The 27393-nt window shown below is 42.7% G+C and overlaps 2 protein-coding genes across 6 annotated transcripts in view; both read left to right on the top strand.

The window, feature by feature from the left end:
• parvb (parvin, beta) lies at positions 1–24645 on the top strand. Of its 2 annotated transcripts, none has more exons than XM_083663147.1 (13): positions 1–244; positions 9523–9612; positions 12298–12368; positions 15944–16046; positions 17060–17200; positions 17683–17798; positions 18315–18373; positions 19076–19095; positions 19211–19272; positions 19387–19455; positions 19689–19790; positions 20733–20805; positions 23638–24645. In XM_083663147.1, exons 1-13 carry the CDS (start codon positions 136–138, stop codon positions 23712–23714), a joined length of 1092 nt encoding a protein of 363 aa, XP_083519273.1. In that variant the 5' UTR covers positions 1–135; the 3' UTR covers positions 23715–24645. The 2 variants fall into 2 exon arrangements, with proteins under 2 accessions (XP_083519273.1, XP_083519274.1); XM_083663148.1 differs by lacking the exon at positions 1–244 and adding an exon at positions 6640–6778.
• Positions 24646–25650: 1005 nt separating this feature from the next.
• Positions 25651–27393, top strand: part of parvg (parvin, gamma) — a 14201-nt gene continuing 12458 nt past the window's right edge. For 2 of the 4 annotated variants that reach the window (XM_083663149.1, XM_083663152.1), the window contains exons 1-2: positions 25651–25831; positions 27148–27280. In XM_083663149.1, coding sequence (XP_083519275.1) covers positions 27223–27280 — 58 coding nt within the window. In that variant the 5' untranslated portion in view covers positions 25651–25831; positions 27148–27222. Of the gene's footprint in view, positions 25832–27147 lie in introns of those variants that run through there. The other 2 variants (XM_083663150.1, XM_083663151.1) reach the window with 2 other exon arrangements.

Below are 27393 nucleotides of genomic sequence, written 5' to 3'. Positions count from 1 at the left end.
CTCTGTCTTGCCTCCTCTGCCTGTTATGCGTGTGTTGTTAGTTGTCGCTGACACTGGTCACTGACAGCATCCAAAGGCGGCGACGTCGGATTATCCACACCGCAGAACCCGCACTGCCAGCCCCGCACCTCAACGATGTCTGGGACCAGATCCGCGACCCCACAGTCCGCAAAGATGAAAAAGGACGAATCTTTTCTCGGGAAATTAGGAGGGACACTGTCACGCAAGAAAAAGTCCAAAGAAGGTAATTTGTCCTTTCTTTTTCCCTGAGTGTAGGTTATAATAACATTATTATAAGGCCATAATTTGATCCGGGCCGTTACTGTCCATGGTGCTGCAATCACATGATGCGTCTATCAGTGTTTTGTGTGTTGTGGGACAGTGACAGGCTATATGCAGTGCTTCACCAAGGATTAGGCTATTTTGTTATTGTAGGCTATATGCTATTGGCCTTGACAATTCCACTACTGAAACATGAGTGGTAGGCTATAGTCACTAGTGTTTAGTGACTTTGTTGTAGGCTAACTTATTTTGATCTCATCTCATAACGGCTGTATTCTTGTAGGCCTATACTTTGTTATGTAGCCTATATAATGCTGCTGATCATACAATTCATAAGACGTTCCAAATATTGTCTATCTAAAAGTTACAGGACGTTTTTTTTATTATTCTAGTTTTGCGGTCTGTTGTGTAGCCATCTAGTTTGAATGTCTCCATAGGAAAGGCTTTTTTGAGCAGCGAGACAAAGCCTTATGGAGTCCACAGGCATCTAAGATGAGCTAATAAACAGAAATAGATGCGTGACCGGTGCCAGGAATGCGAGGCTATCAAGATAAGGTGTAAGAGGATTAGTCCCACTTTTCTCCCTTTATTTTGCTGGAGATCCTTAACTCTATAAACCCTCTCATGTAGCCTCTTGGCCCACTTTTTCCACTTTCTCATTTATTACCAAGCTATTTTCCAACCCAGTTCCAACCAAACTGTCTGGTGAAGGACAGCTGCAACGTTTGACGCCCCCTTTGTGTGTGTGTGTGTGTGTGTGTGTGTGTGTGTGTGTGTGTGTGTGTGTGTGTGTGTGTCTCTCTGTGTGTGTCTGTGTGTGTGTGTGTGTGTGTGTGTGTGTGTGTGTGTGTGTGTGTGTGTGTGTGTGTGTGTGTGTGTGTGTGTGTGTGTGTGTCTCTGTGTGTGTCTCTGTGTGTGTCTCTCTGTGTGTGTCTCTGTGTGTGTGTGTGTGTCGAGCGCTCTCAGCCATGTGTTTGTCATTCTCCATAAAAGGGGGCTCCACCAGCAGGACAGAGACGTGTTAATTGTTTTGGAGCACCCAATTAAATTCCATTCATCAGCCCTCTCAGCACTTCTCTAACTCGGTGGTTCCCACACAAGCAGCACCCCAAAAACGATGTAGGGACCCCCTCCCCCCCCCCCCCCCCCAATTTGAATTTGATTTGATTTGGATTCTGTCCCAAGGAGCCCCATCTGAAAAGAGGACTTGTGTTATTGTTCATACTGTGGCCTGTGGGGGAGGTAATAGTGAGGAGAGAGTCATACCGTTTTTTTTCATAGTACTACTAACTTCAAATGAGTACAAATGTGAAATCAAACTCGCGGGGAGAGCAAGCATGGTTCTCAAACAAACAAACAAACAAACAAACAAACAAACAGATCAACAGTAAATCATTAGCCTGAAAAGCAAGGGTAGAAGCTGCACTCCAACAGTTACAAAAAGAAGACTCAATCACCATCATCAGGTGAGCATTTTGCTGGTTTCTTTTATTTATTTTGGGGTTTTGGGGATAAGACTCATTTTGGACAGCACACTGATGCATTTCGGCTTAGCAAGGAGATTTCATCAGAGGATGCCATGATAAACCAATGAAGGACTGAGATGATAAAGTCTCCTTCTAATTGTTGGTTAGAACACTTTCTGGTTTTGCCGACCCACAACCCACCCACAACCACCCACAGATGTTCCCCGGACCCCACTTTGAGAACCACAGCTGTAGGTGATAAATTCTGTATACAGACAGCAGGGTCAATACAACCGAGGTGTCTCTCTGAGTGTGGAGTGCCCCTGTGTGGTGAAAGTGGATTCACACTCATAGATGCTATACCAGGCATTATAATGGCAGAGGAACATGATTCTGTTAGAATCATAAATCAGCATGATAGAAAGTAAGCACGCGGGGCACCACAGCGTCACGTGCTGCCTTGTGGTTTCTGTTACTTTTGGGTGTGGTGTGTTTTGAGGAGCACACCCATCAGCCACTAGAGAAGTTCATTCACTTTCGCTGAACAATTGGTACACGGCTGAAGTTCCTCTCTGAAAGGCTTTGATTTCTTAAGAAGTTATGACACTCCTTAGCAACTGTAAATACATGGAATTATGCAGTATTAGAAGCACTTTGACTCGGATTTCCTGCAGCATTATAAACACTTTGACTCGGATTTCCTGCAGGATTAGAAATGGAGGAGGAAACATGTTGGTGCCTTTATTAGCCGGACATTAAAAGGAACAGCTAGAGGCTTCTCACCAAGACATGAAACAGCAGCTGAACATGTATTTTCACATCCTCTGTTTAACAGACTGCAGTTTAACTGCAGTTACAGACCCAGATAAGTCTATGGCTGCTTCTGCATATATCCTGATAAACTGAAAGGAAGTGTGTGTGTGTGTGTGTGTGTGTGTGTGTGTGTGTGTGTGTGTGTGTGTGTGTGTGTGTGTGTGTGTGTGTGTGTGTGTGTGTGTGTGTGTGTGTGTGTGTGTGTGTGTGTGAGAGTGTGTGAGTGAGTGAGTGACAATATCAGGCACACACACTTCCCACACTACCCAGTGTCACTGTCCAGTAATTATAGTTATAGTACAGCAAGCAGTGTTGGGGGTAACTCATTACAAAAGTAACAAATTACATGTAATATATTACTTTTAACAGTAACTCAGTAATATAACCTATTACTTATAGGATCTCAGTAATATTATACCAGTTACTTTGTCAAGTAACTCAAGTTACAAATTGAGTTACATTTTATTAAATCATAGCACATATTTAAAAAAGATACAATCATTTCCTAATCAAACTGTGTGTTTTTATGCAAATAACCATTATAGATGATAATAACAAAGGAAAAGAATAACATTTAGAATTTTGGATTGTTTACACTGACTTCAAGGCGGTTGAAATAATTTTTCGGGATGGTTCCGGGGCAGCGATGTCATTCTGCTGCTGCTGTTGTTTTGGTAAAAGTAATGCAAAAGTAGTGTAATAAGTAACAAGTTACTCTACACAGAAAGTAATATTGTGAAAGTAACTTATTACTTTCAAATGACAGTAACTAGTAATATGTAGTATATTACATTTTGAAAGTAACTTGCCCAACACTGACAGCAAGTCATTGCCTTATAAGCACTGTAAGGATGTGTGTGTGGTCACACCCTCAGCCTTGTACAGTATCTTAGCAGGGTCAAGTGTGTTTCCCCTGAGAAAGTAGGAAATATTCATGTAGATCACACAAGGATGGAGGCCAACAATAGTAAGCTGACGTTTCTTTATTCCAGGTTTATCGTTGCTATTTTGCAAATTCCGCATATCAAAAAGAGATACAATGCGTGCATTAAATAATGTATTATATAACTACGGTATGGCTAAACTAGCACAGATTGTCAGTGGCTCTGACCCTTGCACTCCTTCCTATTAGTTTAGAGCTGCAACGATTAATCGATTAGTCGATCGACAGAAAGATCAACTACTTTGATAATCGATTAGTCGTTTTGAGTAATTTTGTAAGAAAAAAAAGTCAAAATTCTCTGATTCGAGCTTCTTAATGTGAATATTTCCTGGTTTCTCTCCTCCTCTGTAACCGTAAACTGAATATACCTTTGGGTTGTGGACAAAACAAGACACTTGAGGACGTCATCTTGGGCTTTGGGAAACACATTTCTTCACCATTTTCTCACATTTTTTAGACCAAACGACTAAATAGATTAATCAATCAAATAATCGACAGATTAATCGATAATTACAGGGCCGGTTCCAGAACAAGATGACTAGGGATGCATCCTAGATAGGAAGGGGTGCAGATGCCCGGCCAAAGGCCGGCCGCCCAAAAAATTAGGCATGTTATTTTACTAAAAATAATGCATTTTACCATCATTTCAAGTAGAATGATACCACCCAAGCAAGAATATTTCAAGAGTTTCAAGTGCTTTACTGAAATATTTGGACCATATAATGATAATACAATTATCTCAACCTTAAAAGGTTACATATAGGTGCCAAAAAGCCATAAATTCACATCAAAGAACAAAGAAAAACAACAATTATAATTCAAGTTTGAACAGTAAGTGTGCAGCTGCAGCATTTATAATTTTTCTTTCTTTTTTTTACTTTTCAACTGAGCATGCAGACAATTAAAATAAGGGTGCAATGCATGCTTTTGCACCCCCGTAGAACCGGGCCTGGATAATTAAAACAATCGTTAGTTGCGGCCCTAAGTTTTTGTGTAATGTTCGTGCCGTCTAGGAATTTAACGTTCTCCGGATATAAGCATTACCCAGATGCCTCAAGTGTAGGCTAAATATAAAGTATGATAGCATATACAATTCTCCAAATTGCTGGTATATTACAGCGACAGTTATGTCATTATAGTTATACTATCTGTCATGCCGGCTAATATCTGATGCAGCCCCGCTGTGGAACATCCTCACTGACACCGTCTGACATCTCCTGGCTGTGGTTAATGAGTGTTCGGCGCCATTTAGTCACTGGTGCCTGTGTTGGTGTAAATAACCAGAGCTATATTTAAGGTCCAGTCTGTCTTCTCCATACTCTGCCATTATTTATATCTTTCGCCCTGTGTCACAGTGAACCACCTCCCCCTCGGGAGCAGTGGAACCACCCAAGGAGAGGTTGATCTCCAATCTGCGTTACACAAATTGTTTACAGTCTGGACCGATCGTATACATAATGAATGCAGTGATACTCAACTTGCGGCCCGGGGGCCAGATGTGGCCCATGATAGGGTGCAGAGTGCACCCCCCCCCCCCCCAACCATTTATTCAAATAATTTCATGTTAGTTTTAATTGTGAATTAGATTCTAATTCACAATAAAAAAAACTAATGAGAAAGAAAGTTTGACTGAGCTCCAGCTAAATTGTCAAATACTGCCGTCTGTCTGCTCGCCACCCAGGCACTTTTGTATGTACTTAACTAACTTAACCTAACTAATTTAACCTAACTAACTAACTATCCGGTGTGTACAACATTGTCAGACTAAACTCCGGCTGACACCCCCAAAACCTACAATCCACTATACAGAAAAATTGATATTGTTTGTTTATTAAAGGAACACTCCGCCCATTTTCAACCAGCTTTGTATCATTGGAACATCAGTAGTATATCAGAAAACTGTAAACTGTTTTGAAGTCTGTCATTTAATTTGACAGTTATTGAGAGTTGATTTGAGTTAATGAGTTATTCATTTGAGTTAGTGTGGACCAGTGATGTCACTGGTCCACACTTTAACACTCAATAACTGTGAAATTAAATGACAGACTTCAAAACCGTTTAAAGTTTTCTGATATACTACTGATGTTCTAATGATACAAAGCTGGTTGAAAATGGGCGGCGTGTTCCTTTAACTGGCCCCTGGCCTCCTATCATTTCACGAAAGTGGCCCCCGGGCAAAGCAAGTTGATTATCCCTGCATGCCTGCTGCATTCCTCTGTCAGCCCGTCTATAAGCGAAGAGAAATCTCACCGTATCGTTGCTGTTGTTTTGACTTTGCCATGCCTTTTCTTGCATAGGGTTGTTGTGGCACTGATGACAAGCATTTCCATGAATTTCTGCAACGAAGCTGGCAGAAGATAAATGTCGCTGACTGCAAGCCCCCCGCTTTCTATTCAATTAGTGTAATTCTGTTAAGAGGAATATGTTTACTGCCTGATTGATTACCCCACTGCAGCAAAGCAATATTAACGGGTCCAAAGCACACGCTCGTTAAGAGGGCAGTTATTCTTCAGTAGCCTACGGTTGTATTGCCGTGAAATTACTATGCTGCACGCTGCAAACCTAATCTTATACAGTCACTTCTGCTGTTTTTGTTTTTGGAACTACTGCCGGGCCTGACCACAAAACGGTCACCCGGCATCGATGAGAATCGGAGCGAACACTCCAGTCGTCGTAGTTAAAACACCATGCTACAGTAGATGTACAGTAGAGAGCAAGTAGATTACAAATACAAATGTATTAGAGAATGTCGAACAAACGCATTACCTGTTTTCCCCCCACGTTCCCTGTCCCGTCCAAAAAATGACTTGAGGTAGTGATGTCCACTCCGTCCACAGCGTGACAGCCCAGAGGTTACTGCTGTGCTAGGGTTACAGTGTCTCCTTCCTGTCCGGTACACACACACACACACAGACAGAACACACACACAGAACACACACACAGAGAACACACACCCCTCTGCTTCTCCGGTAACTGGAGCGCAGAGGTGGGGTAGAGGGTTTGTGACAGAAATAAACACGTGAGGACGCCCCTGCCACTGCTCAACCCCACCGACTGCAACACACACACACACACACACACACACACCACACATAGGCTACACCCACACACCCACCACACCACACATAGGCTACACCCACACACCCACACCACACATAGGCTGCACACACTCCTACAGAGGCTCTACCTTCACTCGCTGTGTCATTGGGGAAGCCTCCGTTTTACATTGGGAGCATGGCGGGGCTGCTGTGTGGGACCAAGAGGAAGAAACAAGGTAATTTGTGTATTGGTGTTTTTTTGAAGCTGGCATGCAGGGTGTTTAGATGGTGCACTTTGAGGAACTCGGTCTTATGCATGGGGAAGCATGGCTCGTTACCTTACTACTCTTTATGGTCATATTCAGCGATGTGATGTGTGTGTGTTGTGGATGTCAGGTTTTGTGAGAGCAGTGATTCTCAAGACGGTCTATCCAGTGTAAAAACACCACTAGGTGCACTGGGTGCCCGAAGGTGGTTATTATATTTCAGGACTGGCAAGTGAATGATTATTATCAGTTAAATTAATCCAATTTCACCATTTTGTTCCTGTGGTAAAAAATAAAAAAATAACAATAAAGTACAATCTGGGTCCAGCACGGCACAAAGCCACTAAGGCAGCCAGATGTACAGATGGACACCGGGGGAGGAAGTAGCATAATTATGATGAAATTCCGCCCAAGCCTGCGTTGTAAATATAAAGCAAGCTGCTGATCTGTGGTCAGATGCAAGGCTACAGCAGCCCGCCGGCCCGCTGGCGAGGGCTTGTGGTGGTCAGCGACTTCAAGAAGGCTCCATCAGATAGGAAATCTTCGGGGACGCCTCCTCCCTGAGCTGGACTGTACTGTACATTCCCTCTCTGGACAGGCTTTGAAGCTGTGATTTCTCTCCGATTGTGCTGATGGTGCCCTATTATAGAGTTTCTGCCAGCTTGCGTTCTATTTCCAATACAAAGTGTCCATGAAATGCTAAATTCAATAACTTTATTATCCCTTGCATCTTTCCCTTGGCTCTCCTCATAGGCGTTAAATAGCAAAGTCGATGAAAGGATGGGTTTTTAGGCTGTTCCCTGTTGCAGGTTTGATCAATTGAAAACACAAGAGGATAAAAGCAATGTGGCCATTAGGGGGAGACAGACACTAACCCCACTCTCCAGTCTGAAGTCCAAACCTCACAGCAGAAAGTGGGCTTGTTCAATACCTCACTCAAAGTGGCCGTCAATATTGGTTTCTTTTTGTTGTCTGGTTTATTGATGTTTACGCTCCTTGTTGCCTTTAATCAGTTGACTGTGAACTATTAACATGCCTGGGTCAAATGAAAGTGGCAAATCATTCCTGGCAATTGTGTTGACCTGCTTGCAATATACCAGACAGTGTGAAACCACTTCAGGACTTCAGATAGTGTCAGGAAAGTAAAAAAAAAAAAGTACTGAATCTCAAACATTTCAGTGTCTAAAATTTAGACTCTAAACTATTGTCATTTGCAGTAATCGCTGACCATTTTGCACCTTATAAGTAAGGTAAAACCAGTGTTGGGGGTAACTCATTACAAAAGTAACATATTACATGTAATATATTACTTTTAGCAGTAACTCAGTAATATACCTTATTACCAATAGGATTCCAGTAATATTATACCAGTTACTTTGTCAAGTAACACAAGTTACAAATTGAGTTACTTTTTTTTTATCAAAGCACATATTTAAATAAAGATACAATCATTTCCTAATCAAATTGTGTGTTTTTATGCAAATAACCATTGTAGATGACAATAACAAAGGAAAAGGATAACATTTAGAATTTTGTACAGGTTACGCTGACTTCAAGACGGTTTAAATTATTTTTGCTGGATGATTCCGGGGCGGCGATGTCATTCTGCTACTGCTGTTATTACAGTGAAAGTAATGCAAAAGTAGTGTAAGAGTGACGAGTTACTCTACACAGACGGTAATATTGTAAAGTAACTTATTACTTTCAAATGAAAGTAGCTAGTAATATGTAGTATATTACATTTTGAAAGTAACTTGCCCAACACTGGGTAAAACAAATGAACAACAGTATTTACAAATGCTATTTTGCTCAGGTCTAACAATTTAAGTCAAATCATGTTTATTTATTTATAGCCCTTTATCACACGCGTGTCTCAAAGGACTATACATGCCTTATCATATACTGTATGTGTCATATACATATTACATCACTATACCATATAATACTACATCATATGCTATGCTATAGAGATACTATTCAGTTTTCTGTTACATCACCACTCAGCCATGATAGGGACATAACAAGATGATAGTAATAAATTAACATGTGATTATTATAATTAAATGACAGCCACAGCCAATGAGCTATATGAAAAGCACCAACAACACATGTGACATCATGGGAATAATGCTACATCACCGTCCGCACTACATTAAACACACCCACTCTCACATGCATGCTATATGGGCAATTTACATTCTCCAGTTCACCTGAGCTTCATGTCTTCAGACGCTTGCTGAGTCTAAATACAGTTACAGTAAGTGGTTGATGAGTGACTGATGAAGCACCATAGAAGAAGAGCAGAGTGGGTGGTGCAGGGGGTAATGGGACAGTGCCTCCACAGGGCAAAGTGTGACATCAGAGGCTCTGGGCCCAGGCTGTGTTAAGCCTTCAGACAGCTGGACGTTGTACATACATGTAGCACTGAATGTGTGTTTCAGCTGATCCACTGTCTGCCTTTGTTTCTCATTTTTCTCGCTCTCTCACACACTCTTTCTCTGTCTCTCTCCACCTCCCTCTCTCCTCATTGAAGTGCAATGATTATCGGAGGATATTCTACTCTATGTGTGTGTGTATCGTCCTTTAAATCCCTTCATAAAACTATTTTTTATTCGCAATTAATATCAGTATGACATCTTATTGTTTTTTACTTCCCTTCTTGTTCTTTTTACTCTTGCCTTACTTTGACATGTCTTATTTTGCTGTCTCCCTAGTGAGTGATCTCCATGAGGAGGGGAAGAATGCCATTAACGCTCCCATGCTTCCCTCTGGGACAGACATCCATCCAGAGGACACGCTGCTGGGTACACAACACTATGACTTGACTTAAACTGCCATCTTTAGCACTGACTGACTGACTGACTGAGTGAATGAATGTTAAAACAATATTCCACTCAGTTTTAACTTGGGGACGGGGTTGTTGTTTTTTTGGCACTTGACCGCCATACAAACCATAATATGAACTAATGACCAAGATCAGATGCCGCGGGGACAAGTTTGTATTCCCTTCCAATTAATTTGAATGGCCTGAAAACTTACATTTAACACATTTGTCAACAGATAGAGGATAGATAAGAGAACATAGCTGAGGAAAACCATTTAGGAGAGGTTTTTAAATACTAATTTTAGTGTAAATGAAGAATAGAAATCCAAAATGATGACAGGCCAATGACTGCTTCTGCTTTATATGTCTTGAAAGCAGGATCTGATCACAAATTTGTTCAATGTACAGTATGTTTTTGAACGCTACAAACTCATCCCCGCTACAGGCCATCTTGGTGATTAGTTTATATTATTGGTTTTCATGGCAGTCAAGTGCTAAATAACCCCCATGAATTAGACTATTGTTTTTATGCTACTTTTTGATACAGTTTCTCAGCATTTGCACACAAACAATAATTTTTAGCTTCTCCAAGTCTGTGTTGCCTTTAGGTGACTGTCAGAAGGGTTCCTCTGTCTTTAGCTGACTGTCAGAAGGGTTCCTGGGTTACAATGTCTTTAGCTGACTGTCAGAAGGGTTACTCTGTCTTTAGCTGACTGTCAGAAGGGTTACTCTGTCTTTAGCTGACTGTCAGAAGGGTTACTCTGTCTTTAGCTGACTGTCAGAAGGGTTACACTGTCTTTAGCTGACTGTCAGAAGGGTTACTCTGTCTTTAGCTGACTGTCAGAAGGGTTACACTGTCTTTAGCTGACTGTCAGAAGGGTTACACTGTCTTTAGCTGACTGTCAGGAGGGTTACACTGTCTTTAGCTGACTGTCAGAAGGGTTACTCTGTCTTTAGCTGACTGTCAGAAGGGTTACACTGTCTTTAGCTGACTGTCAGAAGGGTTACTCTGTCTTTAGCTGACTGTCAGGAGGGTTACTCTGTCTTTAGCTGACTGTCAGAAGGGTTACTCTGTCTTTAGCTGACTGTCAGAAGGGTTACACTGTCTTTAGCTGACTGTCAGAAGAAGGGTTAGTCTGTCTTTAGCTGACTGTCAGGAGGGTTACTCTGTCTTTAGCTGACTGTCAGAAGGGTTACTCTGTCTTTAGCTGACTGTCAGGAGGGTTACTCTGTCTTTAGCTGACTGTCAGGAGGGTTACTCTGTCTTTAGCTGACTGTCAGAAGGGTTACTCTGTCTTTAGCTGACTGTCAGGAGGGTTACTCTGTCTTTAGCTGACTGTCAGGAGGGTTACTCTGTCTTTAGCTGACTGTCAGAAGGGTTACTCTGTCTTTAACTGACTGTCAGAAGGGTTACACTGTCTTTAGCTGACTGTCAGAAGGGTTACTCTGTCTTTAGCTGACTGTCAGAAGGGTTACTCTGTCTTTAGCTGACTGTCAGAAGGGTTACTCTGTCTTTAGCTGACTGTCAGGAGGGTTACTCTGTCTTTAGCTGACTGTCAGGAGGGTTACACTGTCTTTAGCTGACTGTCAGAAGGGTTACTCTGTCTTTAGCTGACTGTCAGAAGGGTTACTCTGTCTTTAGCTGACTGTCAGGAGGGTTACTCTGTCTTTAGCTGACTGTCAGGAGGGTTACTCTGTCTTTAGCTGACTGTCAGGAGGGTTACACTGTCTTTAGCTGACTGTCAGAAGGGTTACTCTGTCTTTAGCTGACTGTCAGAAGGGTTACTCTGTCTTTAGCTGACTGTCAGAAGGGTTACACTGTCTTTAGCTGACTGTCAGGAGGGTTACTCTGTCTTTAGCTGACTGTCAGGAGGGTTACACTGTCTTTAGCTGACTGTCAGGGGGGTTACTCTGTCTTTAGCTGACTGTCAGGAGGGTTACTCTGTCTTTAGCTGACTGTCAGGAGGGTTACTCTGTCTTTAGCTGACTGTCAGAAGGGTTACTCTGTCTTTAGCTGACTGTCAGGAGGGTTACTCTGTCTTTAGCTGACTGTCAGGAGGGTTACTCTGTCTTTAGCTGACTGTCAGGAGGGTTACTCTGTCTTTAGCTGACTGTCAGGAGGGTTACTCTGTCTTTAGCTGACTGTCAGGAGGGTTACTCTGTCTTTAGCTGACTGTCAGAAGGGTTACTCTGTCTTTAGCTGACTGTCAGGAGGGTTACTCTGTCTTTAGCTGACTGTCAGGAGGGTTACTCTGTCTTTAGCTGACTGTCAGGAGGGTTACTCTGGTTCCTGACAACAATGAGTGTAATACATGTTGACTAATGGAGACGTTGGTGTGACATGGAAGAATAGGAAATGAAAGAGCTGTGGGTGTGGGAGCAGAGACAACTCCCTCTGTCTGCAGTCACCATCTGAATCAGTTGACCTGAGTGTGAAAACTGTTCATATGTGTGTGTGTGTGTGTGTGTGTGTGTGTGTGTGTGTGTGTGTGTGTGTGTGTGTGTGTGTGTGCGCGCGCGCGAGCATGTCTGTCTGTCTGTTGGTGTGTATGTGTGAGAAGAATGTGTGTGTGTCTGTGTCTAAAGGCCAAGGTAAACGTGTACACTGGATCTTATATGGACTCCCACTGACTCTGTTGATCTCCGTCATGTTATCTTCCATCAGAGGAGAATGCCGAGAGGAACATGCTGGACCCAACATCCAGGGAAAACCCCAAATTCAAAGACCTTCTGAAGGTAGTCTAGTGCAGCGTTTCTCAACTGGTGGGTCGCGACCCAAAGGTGGGTCGCGGGGCCGTTTTGATTGGGTCGCGGACATTGGCCAAAAAAATAATTAAAAAAATCCATATTTCATTTGAGTTAAATTCAGATTATTGAAACTGGATTAGCCTGACCAATTTTACTTGTTTAACAAGCTGAAGCATACGCTCTGCCTGTAATTCAAGAGAAGTCTGCCTTTTCATTTCATATTTAATTTGAGTTAAATTCAGATGATTGAAACTGGATTAGCATGGCCCCAGTTTAATTAAAAGTTATGACCAGTTTAACTAAAAAGCATATAGCCTGCCTGTGATTCAAGAAAAGTCTGCCTTTTTATTTCATATTAGTTAAATTCAGACTATTGAAACTGGATTAGCATGACCAGGTTAACTTGTTTTATTATTATTATTATTATTATTATTATTATTATTATTATTATTAACTTGTTTAAAAACATATAGGCATGTAATTAACTTGTTTAAAAACATATAGGCATGTAATTCAAGATAAATCTGCCTTTTATTTCATATTTCATACAGTTCAAATAAGACTTTCTGAGCATGACCAGTTTGACTTGTTTAAATTTAAAAACATATAGGCCTGTAATTCAAGTCTGCCTTATTTCAATTGGTTTTTAGCCCTAGTTGCACTTCTGTTGCACTTTTTTGTTCATTTGAGGTTTATAACAGTGCATGAAGGCATTGTGTATTAAATTAATGCGCTATTTTTTGTGCAATAAATTTGAGTGGTTTAAAAAAAAATCTGAAATTTGGGTCGCGACTTCATGACAAGGAAAATAGTGGGTCCTGAGGCTGCACCAGTTGAGAACCACTGCTCTAGTGTTCATGTTTCTCACTCAGACATCGTGTCATCTCGTTGTATCAGTGTGCTGATGTAAGGGCACATACTCACCCCTGGCTCTTCTGTTTGACATTAAGGTATTTATTTATTTATTTGAAAGATCATAAAGCAAAAGCTTTATACAAACAAGATGCATCTGCTACAATAACATTTGTATTTAAAACAACAAACCGTATTCAAACCCAAACACACACAACCGATGTAAAAATGAATTGCAGCCCAAAATATTTTTGGAGACTGATAAGTGAAGCAGTTCAAAGTATAGAAGGGAGGGAGAGGGAAATCTGAGGCTAATGTGATTTTCAGTATTCTTACTATTTAGTAACTAGTAGGCAGTATGAGATTTAAGCCAAAGCCTCCTCCTATAACATCATACGCCACGCCTGAAGAACATGAGACACTGGAAATATTTTCGGCCAATGGAAATGAGCAACTTTGATGGATTTCTACTTTGCTAACATTGCATCGCAGAACAGAACAGACTTCTTTAACATTTTTGAAAAAACAAACTCAAACTGATCAAATTCAGTAATGACCCAAGCAAGCTCATTCAAAACATATGACTAGTCCTCTCCTATCAGAAGCCTTCTATAAGCAGGCCAGCCGCCTGTGATGGGTTCAGAAACACATGCTGTAAAAGGGAAATGGCCACTCAGTGTGTAACACCATATAATTGCCTTGCTTGAACAGGCAAAGGTTTTCCCAACTTGAACAAAATCAATATGAGGAATCAATGTACCACCATGGAAAATTAGCAACGCTGTCCAAATTGTCTCAAAATGTGATATTTTTTGTCCTGAAGAGGGCGCCAGTGAGTGACGGTGCTATGCCATGTCGGGCTCCAGCTCCACTGTGGACTCCATCTTCATGACTTTAACAGACGTCGCCAGACAGTCTTCATCCTCCAGTATGAGGTTGCATTTGGTGGAGTCTTCATCCTCCAGTATGAGGTTGCATTTGGTGGAGTCTTCATCCTCCAGTATGAGGTTGCATTCGGTGGAGGAGGCTGTCGTCTTCTGTGAGGCTGGGAGGGTTGGGAAGTCCAGCTCAATGCCATCATCATCACGATCCAGCTCCTCAATGTGACTGAGGTCGTGTTCTTGGTTCTCCTGTGCATGTGGAGGGAGGTCCCAGAACTCCCGGGCATTTTCTTGGTTCTCCAGCGCAGCAGGGGGGGGGTCCCAGGCGGCGTGCAGGTTGATCTTCCACAGTTTAATCTGCTGGTCCCAGGAGCGACGGCTGTACTTCTTGAACTTATTCGGAGTCTTCGGGAAGTTCGGGTGAACACCACCTGGCTGTCGCTGATGTCTGGGAACCTGCTCGGTGTATCGATCGTAGGCCAGCGTGTTCTTGCCGTAGTCGATCTGTTTCTGCCGCCGTAGCAACACGTCTTCATCAGTCTCCATGATGATGACGTCTCCCTCTCTGGAGTCACAGCTTCCAGAAGAGTCACCAGACGACATCTTTCTCTCTCTCTTTCTCTTCCTTGCGTAACCCTGTATGTCCCTTTGGACATAATTTCGTCTCTGCTCCTCCATCTCCACCTGGCTGCCCCAGTCCATATCTGTTGCTGCTGGTCTGGTCAGCGTGTCTGGTGGTATTTATCTTCCTCTGTTTCTTTCTTTCTCTCTCTCTCTCTCTCTCTCTTTCTCTCTTTTTCTTTCTCTCTCCCAGGCCAGAGCTCGCGCTACGTTAACCTCAACGCGCTACGTTTGACGAATCAGCGTGACGTCACTAGTGCCAAACAAACGTTAATATCTCAAAAACTATACATCGCATCGCTTATTTTGACATTCTGAGTGAGAGCAGAAGTAGCTCAAGAGTTTGATGTATAATACATGCATGTCGTGTTAAAGTTGCGTGAACTGTCGCAGTTTTTAAAATGTAAACAGAGTTATTAACTGGCTATAGTCAGACACTCGCGCCACTTGGGCTCCATAGGGTTCCATTGCCGTTGCCACCCTGTGACGCGGTTTGTTTACCAAAATGCTGCTCGTTCTGATCCCTCGCATGAAGCTGATAATATACAATTCGATTTTTTTTAAACGTCTGACCCTTTCAAAGTACATCACAAACGGTTCATTTTGCGGCAACTCGAAAGCCCGCCTTAGACAGGAAGGGCAGCGTTTCTAGCTCGTCAACCTTTACGTTAACTTGACAATTTGACACAAGTATCAGAACGGCAAACAACAAAACAAAAGATGGACGTACGTACCGAACGAACTTTTTGAAGAAGTTCTTGTAGAAACATTGCGGATTCACAATCTCACATCTTTTAAGCCAATACAGAAGCTGCATCAGACAATTAATCGAGGAAAGAGACGTCAAGCTTACGGCAACAAAGACGTTTTTTGGCGCACGTCCTTCCGGTGTTCATTCTGGTTCCGTGGTTTACGACCCAATGACAAAAAGCGGGGTGAAAGGTGCCCAGACTATACAAACAAACCATATGTGGCTGTGAACCAAAACAACATGTTTAATAGCCTGTCATCATGTTACCCATGTTGGGTTTAATTAGCCTATATATGAACAACACACACACAACATGCAGTAGGCTATAATTATAGGTAAAACCTTGTATACTGTAAGCAGGCATGAAGAGAACTGGTAGCATTAGTTAATTTGACCCTGCAAGGAACCCAAATGGCCTTTGCTGTCTAAATGTTGATTTGATGTGTGCCCTGCTGCAGGTCCTGATTGACTGGATTAACAGTGAGTTAGAGGAAGACAGAATCATCGTCAAAGACCTGGAGGAGGACTGTTATGACGGACAAGTGCTCCAGAAGTTATTTGGTGAGGAACGGGTTTACTCACATATATTTTTCTCATATTTGGATTTATGTATTCTCAGTCCGTACTGCAATTTACGGCATGTTTTTTTGAAGCTCCTTTGCCCTCTGTCCCGACCTGTTGGCACATGTACAAACACCAGCTAATTAGACAAATCAAAATGTGTGTGTGTGTCTCTCCTCTCTCTGCTGTGAGTTAGTTTCCTCGGTTTGACCTGATGTCTGTGTCTCTCCTCTCTCTCTGCTGTCAGTTAGTTTCCTCAGTTTGACCTGATGTCTGTGTCTCTCCTCTCTCTGCTGTCAGTTAGTTTCCTCGGTTTGACCTGATGTCTGTGTCTCTCCTCTCTCTCTGCTGTCAAGTTAGTTTCCTCAGTTTGACCTATGACCTGTGTCTCTCCTCTCTCTCTGCTGTCAGTTAGTTTCCTCAGTTTGACCTGATGTCTGTGTCTCTCCTCTCTCTCTGCTGTCAGTTAGTTTCCTCAGTTTGACCTGATGTCTGTGTCTCTCCTCTCTCTGCTGTCAGTTAGTTTCCTCAGTTTGACCTATGACCTGTGTCTCTCCTCTCTCTCTGCTGTGAGTTAGTTTCCTCAGTTTGACCTATGACCTGTGTCTCTCCTCTCTCTGCTGTGAGTTAGTTTCCTCAGTTTGACCTGATGTCTGTGTCTCTCCTCTCTCTCTGCTGTCAGTTAGTTTCCTCAGTTTGACCTATGACCTGTGTCTCTCCTCTCTCTCTGCTGTCAGTTAGTTTCCTCAGTTTGACCTGATGTCTGTGTCTCTCCTCTCTCTCTGCTGTCAGTTAGTTTCCTCAGTTTGACCTGATGTCTGTGTCTCTCCTCTCTCTCTGCTGTCAGTTAGTTTAATCAGTTTGACCTGATGTCTGTGTCTCTCCTCTCTCTGCTGTCAGTTAGTTTCCTCAGTTTGACCTGATGTCTGTGTCTCTCCTCTCTCTCTGCTGTCAGTTAGTTTCCTCAGGTTGACCTGATGTCTGTGTCTCTCCTCTCTCTCTGCTGCTGACAGAGAAGCTGTCTGGCAGGAAGCTGAACGTGGCCGAGGTGACCCAGTCAGAGATCGGCCAGAAGCAGAAGCTTCAGACGGTGCTGGAGGCGGTCAATGAAATCCTGAGGCCGCACGGCTGGTCCATAGAGTGGAATGTTGACTGTGAGTTTATACTGTGTGTATGTATACTGTGTGTATGTATACTGTGTGTATGTATACTGTGTGTATGTATACTGTGTGTATGTATACTGTGTGTATGTATACTGTGTGTATGTATACTGGAAACAGTGCCGTGCCTCATCGTCATCCTCCTTCCCCTCCTCCTCCTCATCGCTCATTTCTACCTCGTTGGTTTGCCCTCGAGGGCGGCCTCGCTGATGCAGCTCTCGCGCTACGCTCGCTTGCCTGGCCACATACGCAACTCGGCTGCTGGTTATTTAACCCTGTGTACCTCAGTGGCTATTTAACCCAGATTATTTAACCCTGTGTACCTCAGTGGCTATTTAACCCCGATTATTGATTGAACAGTGTTCAAGGGTTTGATTCCCACTGGAAATTGTCTTCGGGAAATTGCTCACATCATTATTATGTTAGCTTGCCGTGTTGAAGAGTTGACGGTCTGTTCTTGTGGTTTATTTTCGCAGCTATCCATTCAAAGAACCTGGTGGCTATCGTCTATCTGCTGGTGGCTCTGGCCATGCACTTCCAGGCCCCCATCCGACTGCCTGAGCACGTCTCTGCACAGGTGGTGGTGGTCAAGGTAAGCAGTCGCATCAAGCTCAGACAATGGTGGCATAGATCATCACGATGCTCGATAGGGGTTCAGACGGGGCGGCTTTAGCTCAGGAGGTAGAGCGGGTCGGCCAATGACGCAAGGGTTGGCGGTTCGATCCCCGCTCCCTCCCAGCTGCTGTCGTTGTGTCCTTGGGCAAGACACTTAACCCCAAATTGCTCCCGATGGTGTGTAGGCACCCAGCGTGGCAGCCTGCCGCCATCGGTGTATGAATGGGTGAATGTAGACTATCTACTCATTGTAAAGCGCTTTGGATAAAAGTGCTATATAAATGCAGACCATTTACCATTTACCATTTAGATGGAACTGAGTGGCGAATGGATACAGAAGTGTCTTTTGCAGCAGAGATGTGTCAGTTTATGACTACATTTGTTGTTTACTTTTGGTCTTTGTCTGATTTATTCGATGTGCATCAGCGAGTCCTCTATTTCTGTTGTGTGGTAATAAAAGCACCTTGACTGTGAATGTGTTTGTTTTGAGCAGAAAAGAGAAGGCATCCTCCAGACGTCTCTTGTGACCAAGGAGCTGACGAGCACCACGGAGTAAGAGCCGATGCAATTTCTTTCTAATTTCACCCACAATCAAACCTCCATTAGGTTCCCCTCTTCTCGTTTCGAGTTGTTGTGAGATTCGGATTGGAATACTGAAACCGTTCTTCCAAAACCTTCAACTTTATTATCCCAAAGGAAATTTGGTCTGCAGCTGGCATCAGAAACGCATCGGGAAATAAGACGTATTTTTTTTTTTACAATAACAAGCATCATAATACAAAACAGTAATTCCGGGAGTACAATCAGCTCAAGTAAAAAAAAAAACGAATGCATTCCTACCACAATGAACCAGCAAAATCAAAAATGGTAAACAATAACAGGTCTGATCATATTATGCAGTGAGTGCAAAAGAGTACTGCATCAAATCGAGTAAAGTGCTGTGCAGAAGCAATATGTCAATAAAAGATAATATAAAAAACAATATAAGGGTGTGCAAGTATAAGCCTAGCCTAGTAAATTCAGATTGTTGATAGCAACAATGTCCTTCTAAAACGGCAGTCAGATGGAAGGAGGTCATATAATGTGGATGGTCAGGACAGTTTGAATAAATTATTATTATCTTATTCATCACACACTTATTATAAATGTGCTGAAGTGTGGGCTTGCTGCACCCCGATCACCTTACTGGCAATTATTGTTATTGAAAAACAATAAGATTATTAATCTCTTGTCTCTTTTATTTGTGTTTTTCAGGATGATGCTGGGTAGATTCGGTGAGTCCCAGTATATCTGTTTCATGTTACAGTATTATGGAAATCCCTTTACTTTTAAAGTTTCATTGTTTGTCCGCTTCAGTCTTCATAAGCTTCAATTTCTTCTTCATCACAGAGAGAGACGCATTTGACACGCTGCTGGATCATGCGCCTGACAAGCTCAACGTAGTAAAAACGGTAAAAAAAAAAAAAATTGTCTTTTAGCAGCGAGTTTGACATCATTGGCTATATTAAAAAATATATATATTCAAAATATTCTTTATGATTTTTTTTTTCCCATTCCACTTCCAGTCTCTCATCACCTTTGTAAATAAACACCTGAACAAGCTGAACCTTGAAGTCACTGAGCTGGAAACTCAGGTAAGAGACTTGAGGGTTTATCCGCCCACTTATAGTATCACTCTGACACTACTCATTGGATTATAATTTTCTAATACATCTAATCCAATCTGCTCATACAGTTTGAATAAAGCGTACTGTATATCTTCATGGAGTCTGCCACCTCTCTTCTCTCCCTCTGTGTGTGTGTGTGTGTGTGTGTGTGTGTGTGTGTGTGTGTGTGTGTGTGTGTGTGTGTGTGTGTGTGTGTGCAGTTTGCCGATGGAGTGTACCTGGTATTGCTGATGGGACTGTTGGAAGACTACTTTGTGCCTCTGTACAACTTCTTCCTTACCCCAGAGAGCTTTGAGCAGAAGGTCATTGGGGCTTTTTATTATATATATATAATTATAAAATGGCTCTCTCAAATCAAGCAATCTGATTGGTTCACAGCCATTGTATAATTCCAGTAACCGAGTTCAATAACCCATGGCCATGGGTTATTGGTTGCCATGGCAACTCTCTTACTAAGAGAGTAATAATAAGGCTTACCTCAAATGACAACGTAGAAAAAAAAATGGCGGAGACAGCTGTCAGATCCTTGTGAATCGATCTTCGCTTATAACTTTACTAATACTTCGCAGAAAATGATGTTTTGTACAAGAATAGATGCGGGCTAATGTCTTCTTTGCAAAAGAAAGGCTGTTAACCCCGCATTTAACCCCGCATTTAACCCCGTAACGTTAGTTGGTGTCGGCTTTGCAGAAAGCATTCAGCTTCTCAGCAAGCGCTGAGAATGCAGCGCTGCGGCTCGAGCTGCCTGTCGGGGATTCCAGAAAGCTCTCAGCTACTCAGCAAGCGCCAGGATTGGCCAATGTCAACTTCAGTCTCCAGAACGATCCAATCAAATCACTCGCATGTTCTTGCGGTCCCGCCTTACAGTAGTGTTTCAACTGACTCTATCAGAATGACATGCCAGTCGTAGTCGTACTTATAGTATTATTATTATTATTATATTATCATACTTGGGAACCGTTTTATAAAAGCAATATAGCACTCGAGCTGCGTGTGTTGTGGAATATATCCCCCTGCTCAGCAGTTATCCCACTCGGCCTGCGGCCTCGTGGGATAACAGCTGATCAGGGGGATATATTCTTCACAACACACTGGCTCTCATGCTATATTGCTTAATTATAATATTATTATATATTATTATAATTATAATTATATATAATTTTTGAATTATGGGGTTCAGTAGGTGGGATAACTAGCAATTCACTACAATGTCATTGAATGAATTTCCATGTTGTTCCTCTCAGGTCCACAATGTGGCGTTTTCCTTTGAGCTGATGCAGGATGGAGGCCTGAAGAAACCCAAGGCCAGACCTGAAGGTAAGACATAATAACTAATATAACAATAAATCAAAGTAGCCCACTATTAACAAGAGCAAATAAAAGATCAAGTTCAAGTTCATTTATTTGTTTGTCCCAGAAGGGCGATTTGATTTGCAGCAAAACATAAAAGCAGATATAAATCACCAGGGAGACATAAAATCACAAGATAAAACACATGATAACCTAAAATAAGACACATAAACAAGTACGCAATGTAAGACACATAAAACAATAAAAATCAGGATGGCAGTTTGAGGTATCAGTGCAAGTGCAGGTGACCCAGACAGGGCCTAGCTGAGGTAAAAAAAGTAGCAGCACATCAATGAGAGTTAGGCAGCAGTTCAAAGTTCTAGTGCAAGTGAGTGAGTAAGGCAAGGCTAGGCTTAGTAACCGCCTTACACATTACAAGAAGATGTAGCTACAATAAAGCTATTGTATTTGTATTTCCCCAGTAATACAGATACAGTATGTGTGTGTGAAATACATAACAAGACATTTGTAAAACAAGCAATAGATAAAACAAAAACAAAAAACACAGAGGCTGGTCATTCAGCGTAGTTAAGTCCCACAGTAAGCAACAAGTTACCTCCTCCTCTCATCGGCATTTAGGGCCTGGATAGAAACAGGCACAAAGGAGAACTTACAGTATACCTATTTTTTGTGGCCCGTGGAACATTTAGGCGAAGGCCAGAAGGAAGCAGCTTGTACTCAGAGCTGAGAGGGTGAGAATTGTCCATACGAATGGACTTGGCTTTCTTAAGCATTGGTTTTTGGAAGACGTGATCCAGGCTACTGAAATTTACTCCAGCTATCTTTGAAGCCGTTCTCACAATCCTCCCAAGGTGGTTATTGTCCTTTATGCTCAGGTTTCCACACCAGCAAATTATGGAGAAGGAGATTACAGACTCAATAAAGGCACTATAGAACAGTTTCATTAATGATTTGTCGACCTGAAATTTGGCAAGCTTCCTTAAACAAAAGAGGCGTTGCTGACCTTTCTTACACAGCATTTCACAGTTCACATCAAATTTCAGCTTACTGTCAAAAGTAGGGCCCAAATATTTGTAGGTGGACACCAGGTCAACTTGCTGGCCATGGACAACACTGTTCTGGGGAACTGGGGGGGGGTCTCCTAAAATCAACACTCATCTCCTTGGTTTTTGAGACATTCAGTTGGAGGAAGGCATCCTCGCACCAAGAGAGGAAATCCTCAAGTACTTGGCCATGACCATCTTCATCATCGCCAAGCAAGCTGACTATGTCTGAAATTCACACTGAAATAAAAGATACAATGAAATGACTTTGATTACAAATCCCCTGTACCGGCCACTGAAGGCCAAGTATTGAATTGCTGGTGTCCAACAGTAGCAGCCATTTTAAAGTTGGCCACTAGATGGAGACCTTGCCTTGCCTTGAAACACTCTCATACCAGCTAGTGCTGAGTTCACACAGCCTTGAGCTGCTCTTTTCCTTTTGTAATAAACCAACCTGTTTTAACAGAATGTAATAAAGAATCAAAATAGGGAGCATTGAAGTAGGCTAATTGATAGTGTGTTTAATTATTAGGTACAAAATAGGACTTTTACTATTGCATTATTTATTCATGACTTATGAGGAACTTCAATTAATACTTGACTCTTCAAACTCTGCACCCCTTGCACAGATAGAGATAACACAATCGGCAAGGTTGGAAAGCTTGCATGCAGAATGTAATCAAGTACATTTGACTGATCGCTTGCTTAAAATGTAATCAGTGACTTCATCAACTAGTGCGATGTCATTGATTTCTGTTGCTTGTGAGTTAATTTAATCCATGAAGTTGATATTAAAATAATCATTTATTCTATTGATTGCAATACTGTAATAAAAAGCAGTGCTATTAACATCCTCTCCAGTCCTTGCGAGCTGTCTTTTAAAAAAAGTGTAAACTGTTTTATCCACAATATCACAATCCCTTCTGTCCCGACATTTTCCTGGCTAATCCTATCCAAACTATTTGCAATCAGATTACTCCCCCCCCCCCCCCCCCCCCCCCCAGTAATTGGAATTATTACAGCTACCACGTTTGTAGTCAGATAACTGCACTCCTATCTGTTTTATGAAGTGACTTCAGCTTCATTATAAGTGAAAGTAGAGATAGGCCTAGCAGAGCCTCTAATGATGTCAACAGTGTCACACTAGCTAACAAGGCAATGCCGATAATAAGGGGCTTATGACATCCCAGTGTAAATGGTGATGCAATGCTACCCTGCTTGAACAAAATGGTGTCTGGTGTGAATCACTCGATATAAAAGTCTCAATTCAGATGAGAAATTAGAAAAAGGCCAATTAGAGAACGAGCAGATATGTCTTATACATAAAGATTTGTTCTTACCTTCGAATCTCCTTTGGTGAGAAAAAACGACACCACATGATAATCATTTGCAAATTCCTAGGCCCTATGTTAAACTCCCATCTTTTGAAGTCAAGTGAACCAGCGGTGAGCAGAGGAGGAAGCCCTTTTTTGCATTGTAAATTGGATTTGACGCTAGGGCAAACCCAATTCTTTTTTAGCTTCGGTGTTCCAGCCACCCCATTTTTCAGATTCAGATTCACTTTCTCTTTACGGCACGTTATTTACTCCAGAACTAGAGCAAGAACTTTTTCTCCACGTCTCGGAGGTTCACACTTTCTTCCCTGCAGCTTTCAGCTCAAGCAGACTTCAAACAGCCTGCAGGTCTAATAATGATCTCTCTGTGTGTGTGTGTGTGTGTGTGTGTGTGTGTGTGTGTGTGTGTGTGTGTGTGTGTGTGTGTGTGTGTGTGTGTGGGGTGTTTCCATTCCTTACAGACGTGGTCAACCTGAACCTCAAGTCCACCCTCAGAGTCTTGTACAACCTGTTCACCAACTACAAGAACTCCGAGTGATCTCCGCCAGGTCTCTAGCCCCAATATGAGAAGAACACTGCGCCCTGATGTTACGCAACACTGAGCCGGACTGGGACTCATGTCACCATCATGCGGGACTTAAAAAAAGAGACCCAGGGGGAGCGGCCTGGAAAGGGGGCTATGAATGTTAGTATTTAATCTTCCCCAAATGTCAGTATTTATTTATTCCTTCCGCCAATGCTAACTGCAACCCGGGAAAACCCCTGCAACCTTTAGCCTGCATTTGGATAAACAGCCATCACTGGAGAATGTATGAGGGTCAGGACTGTCCAAACTGGGAAGCATGGCTGTGTTTTAACCCCGCTAGCCGGGGCGCTTCTCGCTCATAAGCGCCCGGCTAGCGGGGTTAAGGCTGTGTTATGTTAAAGGAAAACTGCTCCGCAGAATCGTTGAAAATGCTGCGTATGTATTATATTGTATCTCACAAAGCTTTGTATATTCTTAATATAGCCTAATCACGTTGCCTTTATAAACCGACATTTAACCTATCATTACTTATTCACTTTTGCTTGAAAAGGTGAAGGAAGTCTCAAACCAGCGTTTTGTCAGTTTAACTTGAACTGTGTACACACTGTGTCTCTGGTTCAAGCCATATTTATAAGCCGATGCTGTTCTTCTCTTTGCCTTAAGTGCAATGTGCTCTTGGTGTCCCCCTGTGGGGAGCCAGTCAGAGTGTCTTGGTATTGACCAGCCTTTCAGATGAGTGCGCCCCCGGAGGCCTGGGCCCCGTGGTGCAGCCTGGAGACCACTAAAGATGACACAACGTGTACAGTACAGGACCAGTCATGCATTTTAGAGCCGGGGCTGAATTATTGAGAGAGGATGAGTCAATGTAGACCGCGAGGAGACGCGTTTGCACTGGATGGCTCGCTCTCCCTCAGCTTTTCTTTCATCTGTGTCTTATCAGGAAATAAACGTCTGAATTTCAACAGGAAGAGAATTTTATTTTATTTCACTATTGTGTGGATTTGCTTTTGTTTTTTTCCAGCGAGATCGGCTTCGGAACATCCGAGTGCACAATGTGAGTTTCACTAAAGGAATTATGGGTTTATTTTAGGCCTTTATTTTCTCTGTCTCGTTGCCTTAGTTACCATGGTAACCTTCCACATCCCCAAATTGCCCCTTCGTCTGGCTGATTGGTGATCCCCCCCCCCCCTCCTCTTTCTTCTGACGACAAGACCAGTAGTGCACATTACAGAGCGTGTTGTTCTGCTGTCTGTCTCTCCCTCTCTCTGCTTATAGGAATGACAGCAAATTGATCCAGGCCATGCAGGCACAGATGGAGATGTGTGAGGCGAGACTGAGTGCTACAGGTGTCCACGAGTGTCACGTTCGCTCAGACCTCCTCCAGTGTGCTTTCCAAACAAGACATTTGTTCCATCTACATGTCCTCCCATACGGGCCCGGTGCCACGAGGGGGCCTAGGGGGCTTTGCCCCCTCAGTTAAATTTTCTGCCCCCTCACTTAAAAAAAAAAAAAAAAATTTTTTTTTGAATAGTAGTCTTTCTTGTGTTGTTATTGCGCTTTTCAGAGGTCATTATGGTTAAAAAGTCCAGAAATAGGCATAGCGGGTATATAACCTATGTTTTACGATATAAAAATATCATATTTAAAAAAAAAAAAAATCAGCTCCCTCCCCAGTTATAACCGCCCCCTCAGTCATTTCATCCTGGCGCCGGCCCTGCTCCCATATTACATCTTTCACACGACCTTCTCTCAAGCGCTGCACGTCACCCAAAGTCAAACGCCTTCATCAGCAGCAGCCGCCGTGCACTGTGTTCCTGTATGACAAAACAATGCAATATCAAAAAAGGAGGAAGTGCAAACTTCTGCTCCGCCACATCCTCTCGTTCGTGCTCGTCTTCCCTGTTGACCCTCCGACACACGCTGTTCTCTTCTAAGTCAGTGGTTGGAGTTGAGTGCACTCAGGACCTTCTTCGTGATACATTTTTCCATCTTCAGACTGAGCACAACCCTCTGTGCTTTTTGTTGCCGCTGGGTTTGACGGTTCAGAGACGTTGACATCCAGCTGAGGAAGTCAGTTCAGCTGAAGTAACCCAATTCTGTCTCCTCCCTCTCACTCAGAGACTACGAAGGTAAGCTTGTTCAAAAAGACTTTTGACCTTGTCTGAAAGTTACTGTCATCAATCTCAGGAAAAGGAAGCCGTAAACACACACACAGACACACACACACACACACACACACACACAAAGAAACACACACACACACACACAAACAAAGAAAATCAAGTTGCATCTTGGGAACAACAGTTTGACACGCTCTCACGAATCTTTATTATTATTATTTTTGCTGGCGTTTGCAGTGCTTTGTCAGGGACCATATAGCATATTCAAAATGTTCCGGGGGGAGAAGTTTGATCCTGTAAATCTATGGGGGTCCTACTCTTCTGTGGAGTGCTGAGTGTGCTAGTCGAAAACAAACCCCCCAAAAAAGACTTGACAGAATAGGAAGTGAGGAAGCTAAACATAAGCCTAAAAATAAAACCGCTTCCTTTTTTCAGTTTGGCAACTTTCAGACCTTTGTCGTACCGCTGTGATGTCATGTGAAAGGTTTCTAACTTCAGTTGGATCCTATGCTCTGGAAGTGCATGGTCCAACCCTTTGTTCTGACAGTATATGAAACCCTTTCAAAAACCCATTTGATAAAATAATAAAATGCATGGCGGCGGAGCTGAAAACAAGGTTGCATTTGCCAGTTTCTGAAAAGCGGATATTTTAGAGATGCTACTTCAAAATGCTAACTGTCAAACTAGATGAATGATTAATAGTTTGACAGTTATTGAGAGTTGATTTGAGTTAATGAGTTATTCATTTGAGTTGGTGTGGACCAGTGATGTCACTGGTCCACACTTTAACACTCAATAACTGTCAAATTAAATGACAGACTTCAAAACCGTTTACAGTTTTCTGATATACTACTGATGTTCTAATGATACAAAGCTGGTTGAAAATGGGCGGAGTGTTCCTTTAAGGGTTTCTCTGGACTGCAGCAATGCAGGAAGCTGCCTGGCAAGAATCAAAAAGGCTCCTATCAAAGTCAAAGTGAGTGAGCAACTCCCCTGCTGCAGCTGGGGGTTAAATACTTGCTCGAGGGCACTTGTGGAGGCGTTGTTGGAGAAGAGGAGGAAAGCATTTTTCATTCACTTCCCTCACTCGTCTTTCTAGCAAGTCTGGGGATTTAAAACTGAAACCACCTGGTGGCAAGCTTCCTCTTCTAACCTTTGCGTTTCCCACTACCCACGTTGAGGGAGAGCGTGCTGTGCTTTTATGTATTTTTGTTTTAATACGTCATACGGGGCTTATAATATAATACAGGGCGTTTTGTTTGTGGATCATTTTTGGCTGTGCTAATGACTGTGGCATACATTCTGCCATCTGGCATCTTCTCAAGGTGTTGGAGCACAGATAACTCTTCCATAGCGTTTGCTGACAGGCCGGCAGTCGTCGAGTCTCTCGTGGAGGAGCCATGGAGAACTTTGAGTGGCAGAAAGAGGAGGACACGGTGGACGTGGAATCTTTCCAGGGTACGTCTGCCTGCTGACACAGTAGCCTCGAGCTGGCAAACAAACACCGTCACAGTGTGGAGCCACTGCCATCGGCACTTGTCATGAGTTCCCTCGAAACTGGCTGTAATTCA

This window comes from Poromitra crassiceps (genome assembly GCF_964638095.1).
Source record: "Poromitra crassiceps genome assembly, chromosome: 30".
Lineage (NCBI taxonomy): Eukaryota > Metazoa > Chordata > Actinopteri > Beryciformes > Melamphaidae > Poromitra > Poromitra crassiceps.
This window is presented reverse-complemented; position numbering and strand designations above follow the sequence as displayed.